General features: G+C 40.4%; 1 protein-coding gene across 1 annotated transcript in view; it reads left to right on the forward strand.

Annotated features, from left to right (window-relative positions):
* FNDC3B (fibronectin type III domain containing 3B) overlaps nt 1-13,150 on the forward strand; it is a 388,134-nt gene that overhangs the window by 267,201 nt on the left and 107,783 nt on the right. The window contains exons 8-9 of the mRNA XM_065410392.1: nt 4,107-4,264; nt 6,307-6,366. Coding sequence (XP_065266464.1) covers nt 4,107-4,264; nt 6,307-6,366 — 218 coding nt within the window. The remainder of the gene's footprint in view (nt 1-4,106; nt 4,265-6,306; nt 6,367-13,150) is intronic.

Below are 13,150 nucleotides of genomic sequence, written 5' to 3' on the forward strand. Positions count from 1 at the left end.
CAAAACTGGGTGACTGGGCAACAAAATGGCAAATGAAATTCAGTGTTGATAAATGAAAAGTAATGCACATTGGAAAACATAAGCCCAACTATGCATATAAAACGATGGGATCTAAATTAGCTATTACCACTCAAGAAAGAGATCTGGGAGTCATTCTCTGAAAACATCCACTCAGTGTGCAGCGGCAGTCAAAAAAGCTAACAGAATGTTGGGAATTATTAGGAAAGGGATAGATAATACGAGAGAAAATATCATATTGCCTCTATATACATCCATGGTACTCCCACATCTTGAATACTGTGTGCAGATCTGGTCACCCCATCTCAAAAAAGATTTATTGGAATTGGAAAAGGTACAGAAAAGGACAACAAAAATGATTAGGGGTATGGAACAGCTTCCATATGGGGAGAGATTAATAGGACTAGGACTTTTCAGGTTGGAAAAGAGACGACTAACAGTGGATATGATAGAGGTCTGTAAAATCATGACTGGTGTGGAGAAAGTAAATAAGGAAGTGTTATTTACTCCTTCTCATAACACAAGAACTAGGGGTCACCAAATGAAATTATTAGGCAGCAGGTTTAAAACAAATAAAATGAAGTATTTCTTCACACAATGCACACTCAACCTGTGGAACTCTTTGCCAGAGGATGCTGTGAAGGCCAAGACTATAAACAGGGTTCAAAAAAGAACTAAATAAATTCATGGAGGATAGGATCCATCAATGGCTATTAGCCAGGATGGGCAGGGATGATGTCCCTAGCCTCTGTTTGCCAGAAGCTAGGAATGGGCAACAGGAGATGTATCACTTGATGATTACCTGTTCTGTTCATTCCCTCTGAAGCACCTGGCATTGGCCACTGTCAGAAGATAGGATACTGGGCTAGATGGACCGTTGGTCTGACCCAGTATGGCTATTCTTATGTTCTTAATTGCATTGTCTTGACAATAGGAACTTTGTCATTGACTTCAGTGGGTTTGGACCCAGCATGATGAAATAGCTATGACGCTCTCCTACGCATAAAGAAAACAGTTCAAGAAAGGTATTGGGCCAGATCTTGCCCAAGTGCTCAGTATCTTCTGAAAGGTGTTCAGCTCCTTCAACTGCCATTGGGACAAATAGAAGTTGAGAGCACTGAGCACTTTTCAGGATCATGCCTTTTGTTTGGAAGTTGAATAGTTGGGCCTATATTCTTTCCTCCATAGCAGGCATAATATTCATTGATCCTTGGAGAAGTTATTTGTTCATACCGAGAAGCAACTTACCACTCATTAAAGAAAACATTGAAGATACACAACCTGTTGCTGGAGACTGTGGTGTCAGACTGAGCCTGTTGGCTCACTGGACAGCAGATTGTGTTTCCATTAAGTCGTACAAATTTATTTGTTCCAAATTCTCACTCTCCTGAGGATAGTACTATTGTGGTTTGCCATGCTAAAAATGTGGACTCCGAATTTCAGTTTGTCACTTCATCTAACAATTAATGCCATTTATGTATAAATAACCTTTAGTGCGTGCCATGCAGGCTTTGCGAGGGTGTCAGAAAACCTGTTTGGCACTTTCAGGGTTCACTTAGGAATTATTTTAATTGTTGGTTACCTGTTTATTTTAAAACTCAATTTGTGATATCAGCAATTGCTGTGTGTTCACCACCACCACCATCACAAGTCAGTAGAAGAACTGAAACCTGGATATTCAGCACCAAGAGCTTAAACCTGTAGCACTTCAGCTAATGGAATAACTCCCTTAGCTGGTAGCCGTAGTAAGCTTTTATCCTTATGTGAACCAGCCTGTGCAGAGCCACGTTGACTTCAGATTATTAAATGTGTACCAGTATTTTCTTGTGGGTAGCCTATAAGATTTACTATTTCTCTCACATTAAGAGAAACTTGACTTTCTTCAAATTACTGAAGTTCATTAAAGGACAAGGCTTTTTACCAAATAGAGAGCATATATACGTGTGTCCTAGCTAGTAGTCATAAAAAAAATTTTCAATAGAACATTGGCTGGATATTATGTATCAAGTTCCAAATCCCTGTCTGAATGTATGAAAAACAATTATGCAAGCATATGTCCATAATAACAGAAGAAATCTCACAGTAGGTCATCTGGTAGTAATGTATGTCCAAAAAAAATTACCGTTTGGATCTTTTTATTGCTAAATTCTCTTTGGCCTGTAAAATACTTAATTGATATCAAATGTAATTTTTTAACTGTAAATATATTTAGTTTTGGCTATGATTTCATTCTATTAGGATACCTAAGAGTTTTCAATTGCTTTGTCTGACTTGAGTCTTTGGGCTTTTCTTATAGATGTCTGGCTAATCCAGTGCAATTTTTAACCAGTTGAGTTGTTTGAAGCAAACAGTTATTGTATTACCTCTAGGACAACAGTAGGAGAACAAGAAATGATAAGAAAATTGGTGTAAAACTAATCTGCAAATGGTTCTTGAGAAAATGTTTTGATACTACTTAACATTTCATATTCTACAATTTCAACGTATGTTTCAGAGATATTTTATTTTGGGCATGGTTAACTAAGTTTACTGACATTAAACTAAAATGTTGTTGGTAACTTTGAGAGCAGTGTTTATGTTAAGATGAGAAACATTTTATGGTTTCACCCCCTTTTCAGTATGTTAAAAAATCTCAGATTTAGGAGTTGGTTTAGAAGGCATCTGCTTAATATATCAAGATCAGGAACAATAGCTGGGGTGCTTTTCAGCTAGAGGCAATGTATTTTTCAGATGAGATGTTAAATGATCTTCATTATGGACATTAGAGATTTCCAGAGCTCTTTCTTGCAGGAAAGTACATCTTTAAACTTGGATATTCCAACCACATTCCCAATGAAACTACATTTCAGAAAGCTATGTTGGACCTCAAAGAGTAAATTCCAAGTACAGTTGCACAGCACATTAGTTTTGCAAGTACTGTTATCATTAATGGGAGAGGAGTGCCAGTTTTATGTGGAAAAGTATAGAAAATTTATAACTGAGTCTCTAAATCATTCAGCTTCTTACACATTCTGAAATAACAGAGATTTTTGCTCTATATGTTTTTTGGAGGAATCTGCTAGAATGATAAAACTTGTAAAAGTTGACATGTAGCAGAAATTAATAAGAAACATAAAACCTTGTGAGCTGGAATGTAACTTCAGCCCCTCCTCACGTAGGCTATTTTTTTTTCACTGTTACATTTGACATTGCAGTTTTAAGAGATTAGTCATTTTCATTATCTAAACTCAAGTGATTATGTGGCAGAGTGCTCAGGGTTACAAAATGATTTCTCAGGGATTTCTTCAAAAGAGTTACTTAGAAGTACAGTACTTTCTTTCCAGGATAGCCACTGTAAACATTGATTTTTAGAAGCATTAACGTTTTTTCCTCTCTCAGCATGGTATCAGAAGTCTGTTCAAATGGAAGCTACTGTACAGGCCTATGATGAATATGATGCTTCTGGCATTATGCCAGCGGATTGTCCTGTTAAGGAATGTGGCAGAGCAAAAAAAAGCTGTACTAGTTTTAGGCTCTGTCTGCTCTAAGATTATTTGGACATATAGACTCATAGACTTTAAGGTCAGACAGGACCATCATAATTCCTAACAAGTGCACCTCCAGTGCACCTCATACTGCATTTAGTCCAGTATGCTGTCTCCAATGGTGGCCAGCAGTTTATGCTTCAGAAGAAGATTCAAGGAATCCCTAAATGGACAATTATGGATGGAATAACTAGCCTGCAGCAGGGGAAATTTCTTCTTAGCAATTGTCAGTTAGAGATTGGCTTATGACCCGAAGCGGTCCTAAATTGTTTTGTTTTTCCTGTCTATGTATAGCACTGTGGATATTTTTGGATCAGTGTTGCATCCTGAGACGTGATTATCATTGAACTGTCCACAGCGAAGCCTAGGTCTTTGTTTCCTGTCTCTCAGCCAGTTTCTAGTTCATTACAGTTCTTCATCTCTCACCAATGACTACTTAGTTTCCCTAATAACTCTTAGGGGAGGTATTTATAAGCAATTACTTGGTAAAGAGTAAATATATTTCATATACTTGTAAGAGAACACAGTACTTGGAATTCACACCGACTAACATTTCTTTTATAGGTTTCAAATATTCAAGCAAGAACAGTTTTACTTACATGGTGTCCTCCAACTGGCCTTTTAAGTGTGGATAGACACAATAATGGCTTGCCTTACACTTGTACTTATGAGGTTGCCTTATCAGACAAAGGGAGGGATGGAAAGTACAAGATAATTTACAGGTAATTATGTACTTTTTTCATGTGTTGTTCTATGTTTATATTTTAGTTTAAAATGAGCTATCCTGGTTCCTTGTATCCTACCAATTTCACAAAAAAGTATTTTGTCCCATTTTTGGTAATTCTAGCCCCACCTGAAAAAGCTTCCGGCAAATTGATTGAGACCATGTGTGTGGGAGGGGCCACCCCCCAGCAGAGCTGGCACATGTTGTCACTTTCTGCCTTGTCCCTCTCCAAAGAATAGAGCTACCATTTCCTGTCCCTCAAGTTATCAAAACTCTCTCACGTGTACTTTCCTGGTGTGACAGCCACCTGCCAGAGCTAAAACCACCAGCTGCTACAGCGTGAGTTTAACAGCCATGTCTCTGTAGCTGGGGATTGTAACAGCTCATACTCTCTGCAGATCAGCACACAGGGGGACCTGTAATACACACTCATCAGTGGATTACATAGGCTCCCCAACAAAATCATCCTCTGTACACTTTACTATCACCAGATCCAACTGTGACATAAGTTATAATTCTTTTGAGACTTTTCTGTTTCTAAATTCTATGATCCTGTGAGTTCATTTTATGATCAAGTATGTGTAGTGTAATTCCATATATTCTTCACCCAGTGACCACCAATATGGAAAAAGTGCTGAGATGCCAGATTGGCTATTATGAATTTCACTAAAGGGAATCCAGGTAGCATAATAATTACCTTTTGTGGCCAAGTTCATCTCCGTTCTCAGGATGTCCTGTAACTTAACACACAGTTATAATGTGGATAGGTTATATATATCCACTCCATTATAAGCAGCTAGGCTAACTGTTGTAAGCAAGAGAAAATTTTGCGAAGTATCAACCATCTTATCTGCCCAAGAGGTCAGGCTGCACTAACTCGTGTGCCAGTGTGTCATAGGGAATAATCCTGAATTTTCAGGTAATTTGACTGCCTTGCCCATCTCTAACCTCTGTCAATGCAGAAAGCACATGTTCATACCTGAAAGGACACTTCCTTGCTTTCAAAACACTTTCTAGTCTTGTATCACATCTCCATGAGATCTCACTTGACTCTGTAATAAATGTATTTATTGTATTGAGATGATATTTTTTCTTTGTTTTAATAAAAGTGGGACTAAACCAAGTACTGATGTTACAGGGATGCTCCACAGTTACTGTTGTACTTAGAGTTAACCTTTAACCCTAATAATCCAAGAGACCCATAATAGACAAAACCTCCACAGATTCAGCAATTTGTGAGTCATTCTAATTTTCCATCTCCAGCAGATGGCCTGGAAGAGAGGACAATACATGGCCAGATTCTTCTCCTATAGCTGTTACAATTTGAGGCCCCATAAACTGGAAGGATTTATGGATAGCCTGGGTGTTAGTTTAAAAAAAATCCCGTAGTTAACTAACCATTCAATATCTAAAGTTCAATTCTGTACCACTGGTTTTGCCATTGACTTGAATGGGCACAGGCTGTGGTTGTTAGTAATGGAGATTATGTACTTCCCTGCTGAGCCCAAATATAGCATATAATATTGGACAAGACCTCAAAATGAGGGCCCCAAGTGAAGCATTAATGCAAGATGCTGAAGTTCAAGCCATGTTAGAATCTTTTGATATAAATTTACCAACCCAGTTTGATGATTCAGCATTTCTAAAGCAGGTACTTTGCAATAATAAAAGTAAAACATCATGGAACTGGGGTATGATTGAGGCACATTTTCAGCATAACTCAGGGAGAGTTGAAAGGCCTAGTAAGTTAAATTGACATAGGTCTGTGTGGATAAAGACAGTGTATAAATAAATCCATATGATAGGGTTACTTTATAAATGGAAAACATAACTACTTCTCTTTCCTTTAATATGGAAACTTGTAAAGATTTCCAGTATGTTGACAAGTTGGTCCTACATTATTTACTTTTATTTTCCTACCCTGGAAATTATTTATTTTTTCAATGCATCATTTGTAAGAGCCCCTAGATGTCAGAAATACAATAGCTGTACTAACTGAGGTACTGTTTTTCATGCTATATGGATGATTTCTTTCTGCAGTGGAGAAGAATTAGAATATAACCTGAAAGACCTTAGGCCAGCAACAGATTATCATGTCAGGTGAGTTGTTATAAATCTGAAAATCTCTTAAATATAATCTGTTCAATTATATCTAAAAAAGAAAATGGAGCCTTTTGACTTCTGCATGATATAGCTCAAGAATTTCACAGTACTTTCTCAACAGCCCTTAAGTATTCAGCAGTAGCTTTCCATCTCTCAGGTAGTAAATTATGAGAGAGATTTTCAAACAATGCATTGTCTATCATAGTGTTGTCATCACTAAAGTGAAAGAAAAGATGTATAGCTGTATCAACTGGCTAGAGAGTATATAACAGGCCTTAAAGTGTCTATGTATGAAAGTATATCTCAGGCTTGCCAAAGTGTTTGAATAAAGCGACTGACATCTGTCCAACGTGTCGTCATGTTTGTTTGTTAGAAAAATAAAACCAAAGTGTTGGCATTTTTTTTTATAAGTAGTACTGGCTGCCCAGTAGGTTACATCCATTACCTATCCTACCCTTTATTAATTTTGACTTTTACTGGTCTCTAAAAAAATTGATTTGACCATTCTTCCAGCATCTGGATATTTTAGGTCAGCTCTGTGATTATGAGCTGCCTAGATTTTAACTTTACACTGAGAATCATATGAAAAGTACATTCTAATATTGCAGATATTGTCTATGCAAAACTTGTCTGTGAAAAAGAAAAGTTTGTGCTAAAGGTCTATGAGAGTATGGGGAATTTATGAGCACAAAAATATTGGTGCACAAAATTGCACTGAAATTGCATTTAAGAATTTAAGCTGAGACCCCCATGACAAATGCAAACTCTATTGAAGCTGTCTATTCATATTGCCAGATCAGTTTTTTTGCAGAACTAGAATTGTCTGTAATGGAAGATCCTATATGCAGAATGATCGAAGGATATACTCTTCATACATGATCAGTTATCAGTATTCAAACTATAAGGATAATGTCAGAATTGGTCTGTATATTTTATAAAGCTGACTTGATTCTTTAAAAGCTTTACTGCATGTTTATATGCCTCTTTAAAACTGACAAATTAACACCCAACAGAAGGCATTCATTTCTAGATCGTGTTTCTCCTTAGATTATAGAGCTACATGTTGGTTGCACAGTTATTTTTCATTGTTAACACGTGTTTCAGTTTCACACACTGATATTTTGACACCAAGTTTTATTATCCGTGTTTTTATGGCTTTCTTTAAGACTTTACTAATGAACCCAGGCCTCAAATTCACATCCTGTTCATTTATGTTCAATATCCTGAACAAAATTTCCTTTCACTCCTTCTGTCTATTGTTTCCTTCTGTTTTCTAGACAAAGGCAGAGTCTGGCACCCTTTTCCCCATCAATGCTGCTACTCTGTGTAATGGCTTAACCTAATAAACAGAAGATTGCTTCTGAATTTAAAATATCAAACATATGTCAATCTGCTGGTGTTAGAACTTTTTAAAAACAAATACATGACTGAGTCCCATGTATAAATTATAAATTATTTTTCAAATGGAAGAGCAGGAGGGTAAATAACTCCTTCCAAATCTATGGAACAAGCATGCTTTTGGGTCCCAAACAAGTGTCCCAGCCATAGTAACTAGCAGAGAATTGTGATAGTTCTCAGGGTACCCAGGACTGTAAGTCACTTTGTTACCGTGTCTCTAACGAGAGGGAGTCTTTGCCCATGGTGACTGGGTGTCAGCCCTGCCTTCACCTTGCAAGTTAACAAGAGGTGCACCCCAGTTCTCAAGTCCCTTTGAAGCGTTCCCCTGTGATATCCAGTCCCGACACTGGCTACTCACAGAAATCTCAGACCCTTGCTCTCAAAGGAGCAGAGTACTCCAGCTTACCAGTTTTACTTTAAATCTTCGCCCCTGTAATACACAGAGCACTTGTAATGAAACCAAAGGAGATTTATTCAAGATAGAATGGAGTGTTAACTAGAAACAAGAGAGAGAGGTGGAAACAAATGGTTACAATAAAAAACAAAATCATAAAATGCGAACCTGTGTCTACACTTTATTAATAGTTACTTTTCCTATCTAATAAAGTAACTTAGGATCCAGTTTTTCATGAGAACATCCCTGCTCCCCAAGATGTCTCCTCAGTGAAAGGATGCAGAGGGTCTCTCTTCCCCCTCTCATATATCAGTTTCTTGTCTTTATTCACAGACAGGGCAAACCTGTGCTTATTGTAAAGTCCCTTTTTTTTTATCTCCACGTGATTTCGATTATTTGCAGTTGTCTTTGATGTTTTGCCATGCTTGAAAGGGCCATCACCAAGACATAATGGCCCCCTGGTAACTAACTTTTACTCCAAGTCCATAAAGCATACTTTCATTGCTTTCATTCCTTAAATATTTCCCATACTTACATCTCTCAATGATTATGAATCTTGACAAGTTACACACTTTCTGTAGATACCTGACATACTGCTCTTTATTGATAAATATCCTGGAAGGCATGTGTTTAGTCTAGTGAGTTTGTCAGATCTGAGGTAAGAGGACCCTTTGCGAAGGAGCCAGAGTGTCGCAGTAATAGCAAGAAGAAAGTTATAGCACACTGCAAAGCTTCCTGCTGCAGGCTGTTAAGTATAATTTCTAAAGCAAGCTTCACCTAGTGTAGTAGTAATAAGAATAATAGAGTAGTATTGACATACCGTGCCATTTTTCACAGCATTAGGAGTGTTTACACCAGTGTCCGGGCCAATTTTCAGGTCGTTTCAGTGCAGGTAATTTCAGTTCTGCCTACCTAAATTTCCTCTGCGCTTCTCCTGCAAGTTTGTCAAATCACAAATCAGAGGTGAACAGTTTGCAGTGACTGTGTTTGAGGAAGAATACAGGACTGTGAGATATGAAAGGCAGGCCCCAAAGTGGCAGCACAGAAAGTAGTAGGAGAAGGAAACTAGCATTACAAAACCAATTAATGTGTTTTCTTCTATGTGTTTTTTTTGGTGAGGTTGGGATTGTGTATTAAAGCATTGCAAGCAGTAAATATCAGCTGGTCAGGAATATTTTTTTAGCTGGAAAATGCTGATTTGTTAAAACCAAATTTTTGTGTGGAAACTCTTTCAAATCCAATATGAGGAGTGGGGGCGGAGTTGGAGGTGTGGAGAGGGAGATGGATTGACACCAGAATAGCCAATAGCCCAGTGGTGAGGGTACTCACCAGGGATGTGGGAGATTCTGCTCTGAATCAGGTACTTCAACCTGGGTCTCCCACATCCCAGGTGAATGCCCTAACTCTTTCCACCCCACCCCACCCCGGGGATATTGGCTATTCTGATGTGGGGTCTCACTCTTTTTTCATCAGAAATTTGAAAGTGTCTCCATTTCATTCTGATGAAAACAAATGTAAACACCTTAAACATTTTTACAAAACAGAATTCTTGTTTTCGGGCCAGCCCTAGTAAATGTGTAAAGTCCATAAATAAACATGCATGACCAGCACTTAATATGGAGATCATCCTAGGTCTCAGTGACCTTGACCGGATTTCTAAGGCTTTACGTTTTCCCACACAGTTCTTGAAAAAATTTTCTGATGTATTAGGCACAAAAAAACTGCAGGCTCTTACATAGCTTCACTATGAACCTACATCTTACTTTTCTTCAAGAAATATATTTTATTGCACCCATTTCAAATACAACCCCCCTCATCTTTTGATGAGATTCCATGTGTACATCATATAGTACTTATGGGTGATAGGGAAGTCTGGACTTTTTAAGGCACTTACGTCTTTTTTAAGGTGCATTCTACCTTACAACTCCAGAAACACAGGTCACTTGGAATTTAGAGTCACTTCCCTAACACTAATGTAAAGGTTCAGATAGGTTTTCCTCATAACTTTCTCTGATCTTGCAAATCTAACATTAGACACTATGGAGGCAGTAGCCTTTCAGGTATGAAATCACCAAGGAGTAAAGTCTGGTCTACACTGGGAACTTACATCAGCATAGCTACATCTGTCAGGACCGTGAAAAATCCACATACCTGAGAGATGTAGCTATGCCTACCTAATCTCTGGTATAGACCGCTCTAGGTCGACGGAAGAATTCTTCCGTTGACCTCGCTTCCGCCTCTCAGGGACGCGGATTATCTACGCCTATAAGAGAAGCCCTCCTGTCGGCATGGGTAGGAAGGTGTTGTCCCACAAACTTATACAGGATCGTTTTAGGGGTCAAGACAAAGATGCCACATTTATTATGATAACAATTTGATTTATGACCAATAACTAATATCTTAATCCTAATACACACACATTATACCTAATACCTATACACACACACACACACACACACACACACACACACATCCATCAGATGTTCTGCAGCTGCTGCGTAGTTACCAGTCCTGCTTGAGTCTGTGGCTTGAGTTTGCAGCTTGGGTTCTTAGCTTGTGGCGGCTAACTGGCCAGGAAAGCCGGGCACAAGGACGAGCTGGGTCTCTGTTGGGCATGCACCGATGCCCTTCCATGTTGGCAGCAGAATGTTACCCTCCTCCAAAGTTTTTTATCTCACCCATTCTTTTTGTAGGCTTTAGTTTGAATCCAGAGTCTATAGGTCTTGCTGTGTCATGCTGCCTTTGGGTTTGGTGATTGATCACCCGTCAATTGCAGACATGACTTTCAGCCTGGGACTGGGCTTTGATCTTCCTTCTATTGTACCTTTTTTTTTTTAGGGTGGATTCTTCTTACTTTGTTAGGGCTCTTGTCTGCATCTTCAGCCTTTGGTGTTTGAACTCTATTTAATCAGGACAGGCTGGGGCTGGAGGTTGATTCCATCATCCATACATACCTTATTCACACATCTAAACTAAACTAATAAGATTACAGCAGGGTTTGCAAAAATGAAGGTTGCAGCAAGCCCTTACAAAATGGAGTAAGCGTTTTAAAATGGGGTTTGAATTACAATATGGCAAACAGTGAACGGAAGTTACAATATAGACAAGTATAATGGATGGCAAACAGTGAACAGAAGTTACACTGTAGGCAAGTGTAATAAATGGTGAACAGAAGGTACAATACTGAAACAGTGCAAGTCTCAGTGATTTAAGCAGGAATTGGATTGATAGTGAAACTTACAAAGGCAGCTGTCTGAACAGCTATGGCTTTTAACAAGCATCTTAACTGTTAATTAGCCAGTTATTGGGGTAACCGGTTTTATGAATGAATATTGTTTCATTCATAAAACTTTGCTTATGAAGTTACATTAATAAAGTAAACAATTAAAAACAATTTCATTCATCAGTCCTACAAAGGGTACCGCGGGCCCCTCCCCTGCTGTTCCCCCACCCCCGCAGTCTCAGCATGCCGCGCCGCCGGCGCAATGCTCTGGGCAGCTGGGCAGCACAGTTGCAGAGCCGCGGCCTGACCCGGTGCTTTGGGCGGCGTGGCTGTAACGCTGCCAGCCACCGGTGCTCTGTGCTGCGCAGTAAGGGGGCAGGGAGCAGGGGGGCTTGGATGGACAGCAGGGGTGTTTGGGGGGTGGTCAGGGGGCGGGGGTGTGGATAGGGGTCGGGGTGGTCAGAGGGCGGGGAACAGGGGGGTTGGATGGGGCATGGGTCCCGGGGGGGGCAGTCAGGAGTGAGGGGGGGGTTGGATGGGGTGGCAGGGGGCAGTCAGGGTTGGGGGATCCGGGGGTGGTCAGGGGACAGGGAGCAGGGGGTGGTGGATGGGGCAGGAGTACCAGGGGGGCCGACAGGGAACGGGGGGGGGGGGGCGACAGGGTAGGAGTCCCAGGGGTGGTCAGGGGATAGGGAGCAGGGGGTGGTGGATGGGGCAGGAGTCCTGGGGGGGTCGTCAGGGGACAGGAAACAGGAGGGTTGGATGGAGCAGGAGTCCCGGGGGAGCTGTCAAGGGGCGAGAAGCGGGGGGGTCGGATAGGAGGCGGGGACCAGGCCACGCCTGGCTGTTTGGGGAGAGACAGCCTCCCCTAACCAGCCCTCCATACAATTTTGGAAACCCTCAGGCTAAAAAGTTTGCCCGCCCCCGTCTACACTGAAGCTCTACAGTGCTGTAGCTGTGCTGTTATAGCAGTTTGAGTGAGTGAAGACGTGCCCTGAGTGTCAATATGCAAAGAACAACTTCTAACTGGGAGAAACCACAATGCAGCTCTTGCTGTCTTGGCTAAAAAGAGGCTCCCTTTGGACTCACCTAGTTCGAATTGCTGCCTACAGCTGATGTTGATGTTAGTTTGACTCTTGGTTGCAGGGATGCACAGGAGACAAACATGCAATGAATCAAGCCACCTGGTGGGGACTCAATTACATTTGTTCTGACTCCTAGCTGCTCATTGGAAGATACCAGAGGCAATTCTACAAAGCATTTCTCATGAGTGCAAGTAGCTCTTGTTTGTTGCCCCCCAGAGGTTGAAGTACTCTTATCTACCCAAAACAAATTTGGTAATTGCCCATGTATAAACTCCACATTCAAATACACAGTGGCTAAAGCCAACCCAGAAGTCACTGTCTGGACTCAGTTTGAACGGTTTCTGAGCAGAAAGCTGTGCAACTGACTGATTTGCTCTGCTGTACAGAAGTTCTACATGGGAAAATAAAACTCTTAAATTTAAATAAAAATTTTGACAAGTCTTCAACCTGTTGAGTACGGGGGCAGGTATGCAAACCTGTAGCATTTGGTTCCACAAAATAGCCCTTCATTTCAGTCCACAAGGGATTGTCTAAGAACCAGCCCCTTCAGGTCGGCTGGGAGGTTTTTGTTTTCAATAATTGCATGCTTCCAAAGGACTATCCCACCTTATGTATCGATCCAGCAACCTCTAGTGACTGTCTTCAGCTGAGGCCTGGTGACAGTCTCCTGGGACTTTGGGA

Source organism: Emys orbicularis, chromosome 9 (genome assembly GCF_028017835.1).
Source record: "Emys orbicularis isolate rEmyOrb1 chromosome 9, rEmyOrb1.hap1, whole genome shotgun sequence".
In the NCBI taxonomy this organism is placed as follows: Eukaryota; Metazoa; Chordata; order Testudines; family Emydidae; genus Emys; species Emys orbicularis.